Source organism: Canis aureus, chromosome 4 (assembly GCF_053574225.1).
Source record: "Canis aureus isolate CA01 chromosome 4, VMU_Caureus_v.1.0, whole genome shotgun sequence".
NCBI classification, from domain to species: domain Eukaryota; kingdom Metazoa; phylum Chordata; class Mammalia; order Carnivora; family Canidae; genus Canis; species Canis aureus.
The window spans coordinates 39167078-39180503 of NC_135614.1; the positions used below are offsets into that span (position 1 = coordinate 39167078).

The 13426-nt window shown below is 47.2% G+C and overlaps 1 protein-coding gene across 7 annotated transcripts in view; it reads right to left on the minus strand.

Annotated features, from left to right (window-relative positions):
• Nucleotides 1-13426, minus strand: part of HRH2 (histamine receptor H2) — a 72485-nt gene that overhangs the window by 15370 nt on the left and 43689 nt on the right. For 2 of the 7 annotated variants that reach the window (XM_077895481.1, XM_077895482.1), the window contains exons 3-4: nucleotides 6700-6862; nucleotides 3986-4948 (exon numbers count right to left, since the gene is read on the minus strand). The exons of 1 other annotated variant lie outside the window; for it this stretch is intronic. In XM_077895481.1, the coding sequence (XP_077751607.1) occupies nucleotides 4418-4948; nucleotides 6700-6862 (694 nt within the window). In that variant the 3' untranslated portion in view covers nucleotides 3986-4417. Of the gene's footprint in view, nucleotides 1-3985; nucleotides 6863-13426 lie in introns of those variants that run through there. 4 more of the 7 variants (XM_077895484.1, XM_077895485.1, XM_077895483.1 and 1 more) reach the window with 4 other exon arrangements.

Here is a 13426-nt window from a genome sequence, read left to right on the forward strand (position 1 = left end):
AAAATGTCTCCAGTACCACCATTTCATGGATGAGAAAGTGAGGGTCAGAGAGAACTGTGTCTGTCACTCCCATTGTCCTGTCTGGCTCAGTCCCCCAGATCAGATGCACACTGTTTCTCTGGGAGAAGAGTCTGGAGTAAACTCAGAATGAACTCTATCCCTAAATCTCCATGAGATGTTGGGTGCCCAGGGCAACTCTGACTTGATCTCACATCCTAGGTTGAGCTCAAGGTATGAGAGGCTTCCCTCTCTCTTCCTCATTGGGGCATGGCATTCTTGGAAGGCAGTGCCAGGGCCAGGGCCCAGATTTGAGTCTTTGACATATTGCTGCCAGGTGCTAGAGAATGAACAGGCCAGGGTAGAGAACGAACAGAAGGTAGATAAGAGACTGGAAGCAACTGTACTACTGGGGAGTGGGAAAGCTTAGAGAGGTCCCAGGAATTGCCAGGTGCTAGGGAGACCCACGTCTCCTCCATCTGATGGGTTTTGGCTCTGTAGACCTCTGGAATTGGGCAGATTTCAGTTCCTATTCAGTCTCTGCCTTTGTGTTGGATAAGATGGTCATCCAGTAACTTTCACCCCCACCTCTACTGCAATTCCATGGGAGGAGTAGATTTACTCCCTCTATCCATGACTTGGCCATGGGACTTGCGTTGCCTAATATATTCGTAGGCAAGATGCTTGGGAACTTGAAATGCACTTGTGCTGCTGGGCTTGCTGTCTGGTGTATCCCTGATATAACCATGACAAGAACATGCCTAGGTAGGCTTACTGGTCTCAAGAGAAGATGGGAGGCATGTAAAACAAAACAGAGCCCATCCTAGGTTAGCTAGTTTACAGATTCATGAGCTAAATAAGTGTTTACTGTCATTTTCTGGCATGCTTATTATGCAGCACTACTGTGGCCATCATGAGCTACTTAATACAGTCTCTCACCAACTGTGTGACTTGGGAAAGCTGGCTTCCTCCATGGAGACCCACAGGAAGAAGGCAGGACTTAGTAGAGCTCATGGAAAGCCTGGGGTGAGCCCGAGGACAGTTCAGGGAATTAGATAAATGTCCTGTCCTGCACTAACTGGAGGTAGGGCATCTCTAAGGGGAATATTCTAACTTCTAGGTAATGAAAGAAGGCACGGTGCATGATAGAAAAGACACAGGTGGGAGGGTGGGGTTGTAGAGAGCCAGGCCTTCCACCCGCCAGGGTACTGGGGGGAGTACAGATGATCTGCGCCTCTCTGAAGGGTGATTAGGTAACATGTATACTCCATTTCCAGAATTACACCTATAGGTATGCTAAACGAGCATACACACACACACACACCACCACCACCACCACCACCACCGCCGCCGCCGCCACCAAAACCCACTTGCATATGTGCACAAGGAAATATTGTCAGACGATCAAGATACTTGTTTAAACAGCTAAAAATTAGAAATGACTCAAATGTTCATGGCTAGGGGGACTCTATGGAACAGTCTCTGGTGGTTAACAATAATGAAGGAGCCCTTTATGGGCTAACATCTTGAATCTCGAAGACACATTACTGGATTCAGTTCACAAAGTAGAGTATAACGTTTATGTTGAAAAGCAAACAAAACTGAACCAAACACCACACAGCCGACTGTACAGCAGTGGTTGCCTCAGGGGGAATTGCTAGGGGAAAGGACGGGGAGGGGTGGTCAAAGTGACTCAGGCTTTCTCTGTAATGTTGCAAATTTGAAGACAAGGGGTCTGGATTGGAACCTCACCCATGTCACATACTTGGGTTTTTAACTCTGGGCACTTTGTGTCTCTCTTCAGGCCCCAGCTGATGGGGATGTGGAGGAAATGAGTTGGTGTCTGTGGAGGGTCTGACACAACGTCTGGGTGCAGGAAGGGGCTCATTAATCTCAGTTGAAAACAAAAGATAGGGCCATCTGAGACCTACACAGCCCAGCCTGCAGGTCCCTCTGGAGCCCCATTTCCTCGGGCATCCTGCCAGGACTACTGGACACATAGGGCCCTGGCAACACTCCAGCAAGTGAAGGCTGTAGTCCAGCCGGACCAGTGCTCTGGCTTACACAGTAGCATCTCAGGGCATGAGAAGCATGTTGTGTTGTGTGACCTCGAGTAGGGAAGTCAGGGGCATGGCAGGGACATCTGCAATGATCTTCAAAAATAACAAATTATGAACGCCTCAGAGCTGCTGGCTGGGTGAGGGGGAGCTTTTCCCAGTCACCCTCCAGCCTGTTAGTGACCATTGAAGGCTCCTGAATTCTCGCTGGAATGCTTGGAATTCTGGGACATCTGTGTCCTTGGCTATTATTTCCTGCTTGAGTGGTCTCTCTAGAACCCACTCAAATGGACAAAGAAGATGACAAATTCACCCTCAAAGCTCCAGATGGAGTCAGGTCAGCAAAGGTGAACTGGTGGCTAATTAGCTGAGATGGGGTTCCAAAGGGATCTCCTCAATCTGGACTACTGAGCATTCCCTCCCACCCACCACGCTTCTAACTTGAGTTTCAGCACATCCCCAGCCTGCCCCAGGCATGTATCCCTTCAGAGGGTCATGACTGCTTGGGCCACATCCTCCCACACTCCGCTCCCTGCGCCTTCCATCAGGCTTTAGCCAACCTAGCATTGGCCCCTGTGTCCCATTCTTTCCATGATTCCCTGGTAATTTTAGGTACAAGCCAGTCTCTCTGGAGAGTGGGGCGGGGCTGTCCCTTTGGCTTCCCAGCATGGATCCACAGTCTGCAGGAGAGCCTGTAGTAGATCTACAGTCCACCCTCCCCAGCAGTGGGGCTGCTCCCTCAACTGGAGTCTGAATGATCTTTCCATAACACAGACCTCATCATTTTAATCCCTCCTGATGAAGACCCTTCCAAGCCATCCCAAGACTCATGTCCCCAAGGCAGCTGCTGCAGGGGTCTGCTCTCACTCCGTGAGGTAAGACCTTCTAGGCTCTCTGGTCTCCTCCCCTATTCCCTCTCTTTCCCTCCCTGCTTTGCCTAGTTGGCAATAATGCTTTTGCTTCTTTCTGGCTTCCTATTGGCGGGATCTAAACCTGTTGGAAGAGGATTCTGGAAATTGTGATTCCCAGGCTTCCAGCCCTGGCTGCCTATATAGTACCCCACTATTCATCACATCCACTGCTATAGTTCAGGGGACACTTCCCTGTCCTTTGCTTCCACCCACATAGAACTGTTTAATACCATCTATTGACTCAATCTGCTACTCATCTTTCCCAAGTCTCCCTTGACACAGCTTTGTCTTCTCTCCCCTGAAAAATCATATTTAACCATATTAAAAGCCATTTTGAGCCAAGCAGTTCCCATAAGCCTTGACTGAGATGACTCATAATCTCTTCTCTGCTTCTGGTGGGCATTCATCAAGGTATGCCATTTTGCATTTGCTGGAAGGCCCAAAGTTCAGGACTCTACAGCCTTGTCCAGCCTCCTCCCTTCCATCCCAGGGGAACACTGATCACTGCTGTCATGGCAAATCTGGTCAGCATCCTCTCTTCATCTTCCAAACCATTCCATTGGTGTCTTTGGCATTTATTCCTGGCCCCAAATCCATGAACCTTTTCTTGATCTGGTGGTCAATCTTATTTGCTCCTCAACCGCCTAGTCTACTGCAGACTTCCTCAACTGACACAGTTTCCATGTTAAAGATGTTTTTTCCTCTTCCTGAACAAAGGCATCTCTGAAGCTGACCACTGAGGAAACAGTGTCTTCCCCAACCCTTCCTGAGCACCCACCATGTACCTGGTTCATCTGGTGAGCGAGACAAAGGCCTGACCCTTGTGACCAGCCTGTCCTTCATTGCCAGTGTGGTGTTTCTCTAGTTCCCTGAGAACTCCTTGACTTCCTAAGGGAGCTTCCAAATTTCTTTACCCCAGCATTTTACCATAAGTCCTTTTCTAAATCAAGACACACCGTGTGATGAAGTTTGGGGAGTATTCCTCACCAGGAAGTTAAAAAATAAAACTGCAAGGCAGCATCTGTTTCGATAGCTTTATTGGAACATGATGGTAACACAGAACATGGATTTGGGGGCCCATCGCAGATGCTCCTCCTCTAGACAGCATAGACTCCACTTCTGAAGCCAGCAGAGGCTCCGGGGAGCCTCCAGAAGGGTGGGGATAGCTGAGACACAGACCCAAGGAGGCCCCTGCCATGGCAGGCAGTGGGTGGGCACACTGGGTCAGAACCCTGACCAACTGACACCGTGACCAGCCAGACTGGTCTTATGCCTCCAACTACTTGGCCATGAGTTAGAGACCCACCTGCCTCAGACTCCTGGGAAAATGTCTGAGGAGGGGATTCTGGGGCTTCTAGAAGGAATCCAGCCAAGAGATTGAGCACCTCTGAGGGCTACTGGGGCAAATCATGCCTTCCGGTATATTGGCAGATAAACTGCTTAAAGCCCTTACTATGTGCCAAATGCTCTTCTAGAGGCTAGACATACAAAAGTTAATAGAAACAGGCAGGGCTCATGACCTCCTGAGTGGGGGAGACGGACAGGGGTGAGGAAACCAGATAGACGGCTGTAAATTACAAACACGTGATGGCTTCTGAGGACAGTTATGGTGTGTGTCGGGGGAGGCCTGACCTCTTGGGGTGGGTCAAGGAAGCCTTCCTCAAACAGTGATATTTCAGCTGAGGTCTCATGGCCAGACGGGTAAGAAGAGTATTCCACGTCATGGAAACAGTTTGGTGCATGGCCCGGTAGCAGCGAGCAGCAGGAGAATAAACAAACAGAAAGGAGAGGCCGGGAGGGTTGGGATGAAGAGACAGAGCGGAGCGTGGCAGGAGGAGGCAGGAGGCTCCATGTCGGGGCTGAGCACGCAGGACCACTGGGCCATGAGAAAGATGACAGCCTGCGTGTGCCACGTGACCACATGACCAGGGCAGCCTCTGCACAGCCCGCTGTGGCTGTTGGGAGCGGAGGGTTGAGGGAGGCCTGTGGGGGACGTGGAAAGCTGTCAGGAAGCTGTCTCAGTCTCCAGGGATGGCAGTGTGGGACCGAGTGAGGACAGGGCAGGTGGAGAGAATCAAGCAGAAGATGGGTACATGTGGAGCTAAGACTCGAGAAAGCTGACCAGGAGGAGCTAAGGCTGACCCTCGGGCCTTGAAGCCAGTGGCAGGCTTCTGTCTGAGACAAGGAACCTGGCAGAGGGGCAGGTGCAGGGAGCAGGTCAAGAGTGTGGTTGTGAATATGCTAAACTAAAAGTCGGTACCTTCGAAACACCCAGGTGGAGGTGTCAGGTGCACAGCCATGAGCAGAAAGCTCCCAGAGGAAGCCTGGGCTCCAGGCACATATCTGTGAGTCATTTCCTCACAGTAAGTGTCCTGGTGACTTCCGTTACGAGGGTGCGGATGAGGCCACAGAGGGAAAGAAATCGCAGTGAGAAGAGAAGGCTCATGGGACAGGCACACCTGACAGCCTGGGAGGGGACCGTGAGCCACAGTAGGGCGGGGAAGGCGTGGGTGTGCACAGAGGGGGGTGCCACCTGGGGCTGTTGGAACGGAGGGTGGAGTGGGCTCAGGGAGGGGCGGTGGTTAGCAGGGAGGATCCATGCACACCCTCGTGTTTCTCCGGGGCTGTCAGCACCCCGACCTCCTTGGGTCTCTTCAATAACCCTGTAAATAGCAAAGGGGGATCTACCTCCTTGGATGGAGGAGCCAAGAGCTGCTCAGAACCATCACTTCTGATGCAGCCAAGGTCACGCACCCAGCAGAGGATGCTGTGGGGTCAACTCCCCCCACCATGCCACCTCTCCCTGACTCTGGCATCCTACCCACTGTCCCCGCACCTGCCCCACCTGTTCTGCTCTGCTCCGCACCGCTTCTTGTTGATGAAAAGCACCAGAGAGGGGCAGTACTGCAGCGTGAAGGGACCCCTCAGGCTCCAGGTCTGAGCTAGAGAAGGGTAGGCTGAGTCAAGCACACACCTTGACCTCTCCCCTGAGTGTGGGCTTGAGGCCAGACTTTCTGCCCTTGCTCCTGTTCATTCATTTACTCAACAACGATCTTTTGAGTGCCTCCTACGAGCCAGGCACACCTGCTAGCTGAGTGCCCTGGGGGCAGGTCCCGTCTTCTTTCGAGCCTCAGTTTCTACCTCCATAAAGTAGGTTGGTGCTTCTTACCACGTTATAAGGATTACATGAGCTCGTGCAGGTGAAGTACCTGCACACTGCAGGTGCTCATTAAAGGCTAATTTCCTTCCTTTCTTTCCCTTCCCTTGCCTTTCCTTTCCTTCATCCTACAGAATCCATGAAGAAGTGAGAGGCTCACTCTTTACGGCCACACCCTCTGCTGTGCTCCGAGGGCCTGTACATTCCCATGTGTACAAATCCATGCACACACCTGTGCACATACCTTCCCCGCATCCAGCCATCTCTGCTCATGACTCAGGGCCAGCACCAATGTGAGCTTTGAACCCCTGGGATTCAGTGGACCCAGGCCCAGGAGAGTTCTGAACATCTGCTGGGAATACTGAGCACAGAACAGGCTGCTCCACACTAGACCCAAGGACCCCAGCACTCCACTGTGTGCTCTGGGAGTCCCTAGACTCAGGCTAGGGTGCATCTTCGGTGGCTTTGGGGGCTTCTGGGTCCTTAATGGCTCCAGGAGTCAACTCTTGGTGACCAGAAGCAGTATCTTCTGTGTCCTGGGCGGGGTCTAGACAGCCTCGGAGGGGAGAGTCCTCACCGCTTCCTGGGGTGGTGTCCTCGGTGGCTCCTCAGACAGTGGCTCGCCTGGCTGCTCCTCTGAGGGGCCTCTCATGTGTCTCTGGAGGAACCTAAGTCCCCAAAGGCTCTTGCAGCAGCTTAGAAGGTTGCTGGAGCACACAGTGCAGGATAGTGCTGGCTTCCTGAGGAGACACAAGCACAGGTCAGGGCTGAGGTGACCACGGAGCAAGGCCAGTGGGCCCAGGGCCCACCCTCTGGCCTTTGCTTCTTCTAAGCCAGCCTTGGGCAGGCAGGAGTGGAGGTGGGGTGGGTGGGTGGGATGGGGTGTGGGCCCCTCCTTCGCCACCAAGGCAGCCCACGTGCAGCAGGGACTTCTTCCCTCAACCCACAGAGGAGAGCATTCAGGAGACCTGCTTTCAGATCTCAGGCCTGCTTCCAACATGCTGGGTGCCCCTTAACTCCTCTGAACGCCAAATGGAGGAAAAAATAACCACCTTCCCAATGCTTGGGAGATTTAAGTGTTACCAAGTATGTACAAAAGTACCTCACACATTGCCCACTCACAATCATTTTATGCCTGCTGCCCAATTAATGTTTACTGTTTCTCGCTCCTTAATGAAATGATTCCTAAACATCAACAGTATGTTGCATGGATGGAAGGAAGGCTGAGAGAAGACACACAGATTTGTTCAGCCTCGGATTCAAGTCGGTTGTGAGCACATCTGTCCCCATTAGAATGAGTGCTCCCCAAAGGCGAGGCTCTTGCCCTGGCATTTAGGGCTGCCATATAGTAGTTCCTCAGTTAACGGCTGTTGGGTTGATCTCATCAAAGAACAGAGCACTGAAGACTGAGTTAGCTTAAACCTTGGTAGGAAAGTTTTTAACAAAGTATCTGGCATATATTTTTAGGAAAAAGAGGGTTTCCCTCACTCACTCCTGGGCATACAGAGTTCCTTGTCCTGTGGCCTCCTAAGGTGCAGGTGGCAGACCTGCTTTTCTCTTTAGCTACTTTGGGTGACTAAGAATTCCTCTATCACTCTTATTTCAAGCCAGAGGGGAAGGCTCAAGGTGGCGCTGCTGTGTTTTCAGCACCAGCACCTGCAGATCTCCCTTTATTAAAGAGCAGAGAACAGGAGGCAGGCTCAGAGCTTCAATGAAGGAATTGGATCCGTTCAAACTTTGATGACATTGTTTTGTGTCATTGTATCTCTGCTCACAAGTTCTTTTTGTATTCCACAAGTGATTACTGCATTTCCATTTTTGGTGACAGTATGAAGTCTCCTCATAAATACATTTCTGTGAAAACAGCGAGTTAGTGTTGAGTTTTAAGTGCACATAATGCAGGTGGGAGAAGATAATGGGCTGGACTGGACGGGGAAGGGAGTGCCAGGGGCCATGGTCTGGGGAGTGCCATTCCAAGTCCTCGACCCATCCCACCTCACCCTGAGCCCCAACACAGGAGAAGTTGAGTACTGCACAGTGTCCCTAGAGACTCTGGTGTCTCTGTAACTCTAGGGTAGGACAAAATCTGGCTTCAGCTCTGTCCAAAGCCATGAGTGCTCTCTACTTTCTGGCTTCTCTGCCTAGGCTGGAGTGGTAGCTTTCCTTGCCAGTTTTGTGCTGGGAGCCACCTGTTGCTTTGGTCCTGAGACCCACTGCAATTCCTTGGGGTGGAGATCATCCCATGAAGATCACACCTGGCCTCAGCTTCTGCCATCATCTGTTAAGGTAATCTGGCTGCCAGAGGAATCAAACTCCCTGCTCCTCCTCCCTTCCACATGGAGAGGGGGAAGAGGCTCAAGCTTCCCTTTAGCATCTGTTTAATGGGGTTGTGCATTTGGACACCTGACTTTGTAAGATGCAGATGACAGCTGCCCCGGACACCCCAAGTTTCCCTCATGTGTAGGTATGCTCCAGCTAAGCTACTGGTGTAGATCTCGAATGGCCCAAGCTCTCCCTGAGGTTTGGCCAGCCCTTCCTTCCCCGGAACATGTGCCCTCACCTGGATCTCAAGGTCGTACCCCTGGCACTTCAGAGGCCCCAGTCCTCTGTGCTAGCACTGCGCATATTTGACTAGGCAGGCAGGTATCTACCCTTGGATTAACATTCCAGACTGGCTCTGATCAAGCGACTTCCACTGAAATTATCAAAGAAGCTAGCTTTGGCTAGGAAATAACCAGCTCCCTTCTAAAGAGCTTACAGATCACTTAAAATAATATTATTATGGAAAGGTCACATGTTCCTTGTAAAAAATTCAGGAGAGATTAACAAATCAAAGAAAATAAACATCTCAAATAATTCTTCTACTCAAACATATTTTTGTTATGTGTTGATTCTGTCATTAAGTATTTTTAAATGAAATACATCATACATCCAAAGAGACTGTGTAAAAAAAAATTATGCACAGTTTAGAGAATATTAAAGAATACTAAAGTGGGTACCAATATAACCGCCTCTCAGGTTAAGGGACAGAATTTACTAGTACCTGACTCGTTTCAACAAATAACTTCGGGATCCCGAATCATCATAGTGTGGCATCCTGCTTGCACTTTATTATTATTATTTTTTTGGTGGAGGTCTGTGGTGGTGGGGGAGGTGGTGGCTGCAAATTATAGCTTTATTCTTTTTACAAAATAATGACGAATTCAGCAGTAGGTGTCATTTTCCAAGTGTGGACAATCCAGATTTAGTCCCCACAAGGCTGTTCATGGATGACAATCATCTTGAAATGAAACTTGAGCATATACATGTGATTTCTCTGCCTCACGTGTCGGGTGGGGCTGCAGTCACTTGGCCCCATCCTCTAGGGAATGTGTGTGGATTCACCTCTCCACATGGCAATGGTGACTAGCGTGAGAGGTGAGTTCATAATTCAAACTGGGAGAGAGTCCTTCCCAGGACTACTGCATCTTTCCTATAAGGCAGAGAAGCTGGAAGCACATGCAGTAAGGCAGGCAGTCAATGGCTACCAACTGAATTACTGTCCCTTGCAACCGAAAGACTTTCGTCTAGAAATGCCTGGGTGGCTCAGCAGTTGAGCGTCTGCCTTCGGCTCAGGGCATGATCCTGGAGTCCTGGGATCGAGTTCCACGTCAGGCTACCTGCGTGGAGCCTGCTCCTCCCTCTGCCTATGTCTCTGCCTCTCTCTCTGTGTGTGTGCCTCTCATGAATAAATAAATAAGATCTTAAAAAAAAAAAAAGACTTTCATCTAGGGGTGACTGGGTGGCATAGTTGGTTAAGTATCCAACTCTTGGTTTCTGCTCAAGTCATGATCTCAGGGTCTCTCTCCTTCTCCCTCTGTCCCTCCCCCTGCTTGTGCTCTGTCTCTGTTTCAAATAAATAAATAAATAAATAAATAAATAAATAAATAAATCTATCTTATAAAAGAAAAATGTTGGCTTATTTATCAATTAACACACAGTTTCAGATACTAAAATTTTGATTATTTAATGCAGTTAGTGTTTTTTGCCATATATAATCTCTCAGCATACATCTCAATTATTATCACTTGGGTAATAAGCATAAATTTATGTAGTAACTATAATTTATTCTGGAATTTTAAAAAAATTCATCATTTGTAAAAAAAAAAAACCTCAAAAATCCAAAGAAAGATTAAAACTTCAAAATGAAAGTATTTAAAATTTGGTATTTTCCCTTTATACAAATGAAATCATGATTTATGTTTTTTTTCTAAAGCTACCTTTTGTTGTTGCTTAACACTATATTTTTGAGATTAAACTGTGCTGATGCATGTAATTGTAGTTCATTTTTGCTGCTATAAAGTATTCCATTATGTGAAAATACTCCAATTTATTTATCCATTCATCTGTTGATGGACATCTGAGTTGTTTTCCATTTTAAAAATCATTTCCTTTCTCATACTTGTTTTTTGAATTTTACACTATAATGGCTTCATCAAATGAATAGAAGTTCCCCTTTTTTCTCCCCTTGATAGAGTTTGTGCAGAATTGGAATAATCTATTCCTGGAGTATTTGGTAGAACTCTTTTTGCAAAACCAAGTACTACTGGTGTTTCATTCATTTGATTTATTTTTAAAGCTTATAGGACCATTCCAGGTTTCTATTTCATTGCAAGTCAGTTTTGTCAAGTTCTATTTTGTTAGAAATATTTCCCTTTATCTGAGTTTTCCCTTGTTTGGGGCATATAATTGATTACAGCATTCTTTTTTATCTTTCTGTAACATCTAAAATACTATCTTCTCTAAACTCTTAATATTGTTTACTTATGATGTTTGTGATTAATATCTATTTGTAGTTCTGTCAATTTTACTTTACATATTTTTGAAGCTAGTTTAGTGGGTACTTACATGTTTAGAATCATTATCATTGCTGTAAATAGAATACTTTTCAAAGTATGGTGACCATCTTTATCTTAGTAAAATATCTTGCTTAAAATTCACCTTGTCTGATATTAATATAGCTACCTAGATTTCCATTGGTTAATATTTGTCTAGCATATTGTATTTTTCTTTCCTTATACTTTCAATTTTTTTGTTTCTTTAAGTCTATTTCTTGTAAAAACATTTGGATATTTAAAAAATCAAATCTGACAACCTTTGTTTTTCTTAATTGGATAGTTTACTCAATTTACATATATTGTGATTACTAATATATGTTGACTAATTTCTTCAATGTGATTTTGTGTTTTGTATTTGCTCCCTTTCTCTAAATTTTCCTGTATTTTATTGCTTTGCTTTAAATTGCCTTTTCCCCCTTCATTCTCTCTCTTTCTTACCTTGTAGAATTTTTAGCCTCTTATAAAATAATTTTAACATGCATATTTAACATAATAAAGTCTAGTGGCATGGAGCTCTCTTCATTCACTTAGTTTGCCATCCATGCCAAACGTAAGTTGGAATGAGAAACTAAGCTAAATTCCAATACTGTGTTGACTCTATTACATTACAGAGTCTAGAGATACCAGTAGGTTAATATTCCTTGAGCCACTCATAGACTCATGGCCCATCTTGCCTTGAACCCTAAATATTGAAACTAGGGGATGTTAATGGGGTTCTCAAGAGCAAATGATATGGTGTCTGCCAACACAGTGAGTGCTTATGGTAACCACTTGTCATTTTCACCTTCCCGTCATCTATTCCCCTTCTCTTGGTAATAGCACCTTGTTTCTTTGGGATCCAGCCTTCCTCACTCTTTGCCCATGTGAGCTAGGTGGGCTTGACCTCTTACTCTTTGCCGTGGCTCCAGGTGTGAGTACAGAGGTAGATACATGACCCACTTGGCCAATGAAAACCTGAAACTTTTTTTGGTGGAACAGTAGGAAAGGGACACATTTTCCACTGGAGTTGCTAAGATGGTAAGATGTAAGCTCGGAGCTGCAGGTGGCACCACAGGGAGACTCTGAGAATGAAGTTGACATCGCGTAAAACTGAGTTGAAAGCTGGAGAAAGACAAATTTCTGATGACATTTGCACATTTGGATCCAGCTATGTTTGAAGCTACCTTCGTTTTCTTTAGTTTTATGAGCCAGTTCTCTGCCTCCATCAATCCCAGCCTCTTTTAATTAATTAATTAATTAATTTTGAGAGAGAGTGTGTGTGCACATGAGTGGGGGGAGACAAGAGGGAGAGAGAGAATCTTAAGCAGGCTCTACACCCAGCACAGAGCCCGATGTGGGGCTTGATCTCACAACCCTGAGATCACAACCTGAGCCAAAATCAAGAGTCAGATGATGCTCAACTCAGTGAGCCCCCCAGGCGCCCTGCAGCCTCTTTTAACTGGGCTTCTGCTACTAGAAAACAACAGTCTCCTGATTAATGATATTCTAGAATCTGAATTTGAATCCCATCTTTTCACATTGAGGGTGTTAAAATACATTCAGCTACCCAGGGTTTGGATCCAGTTTCAGTGCTATTCTCTCTATAGGAAGCCTTGCTCAGGCCCTCTCTGATCCTCAGTTTTCTCATCCATGAAATAAGTTTCTAACAGCAACCTCAGAGGACTGCTCTAAGGACTACAGGTAATGAGTGTTGGTGCTCTCCACTGTTACTGTCTACTATGTATAGTACAAACCACCACACAGAACCACCACACGCTCACAGCACCCTGCTGTCACTTACATGTGTGCCTTTGTACACATCCCATTGCTGGAAATGTCTTTATGTTCTTTGCTGCTCAACTTCTACTTCTGTTTCAAGGTTCTGCTCAGACAGGCATCACCTTCTGTGGGAAGATGCCTCTAAGCCTTCCCTGGATTGCGGATTCCCTCCTAGCTCCTATAGCCCCTCCACTGACCTCCTTGGGTTAACTATCAGTTTACTTGTCTATATCCCAGACCAGACAGGCACTGGATCTTTCTTCTTCAACCCTGCCGTCCAAGTTTATAGTAGGTGTTCAGTCATGTGAGTGAAAATGAAAAGCCCAATAAATCTTAGTTTCAATAGTGATCCTCCCATGTTCTGACTTCCCCAATTCACAGATCGTCAGAAACAGAAGCACTTCTCCTGACGCTCTGGCAGCCCTTCTGCTGTGTGTGGTGACTCATGCTGGCTTTACTTCCATATCTACTCCCTGCGGCTAGGCTGGAAAAGCCTTATGGACAGGAATTCCAGGAGGGGCAGTGAGGGATGCAGACCATTTCAGCCAGCACCTCTGAGACCAGCCACATGCTGGTGAGATGGAAAAAGTGTGAGATTTGGGACCAGGAGTCCTAAGTGGGTTTTGAGCCTTCCTCATTCCTCTGCTGGTGTATCTCAGACAACTCCAT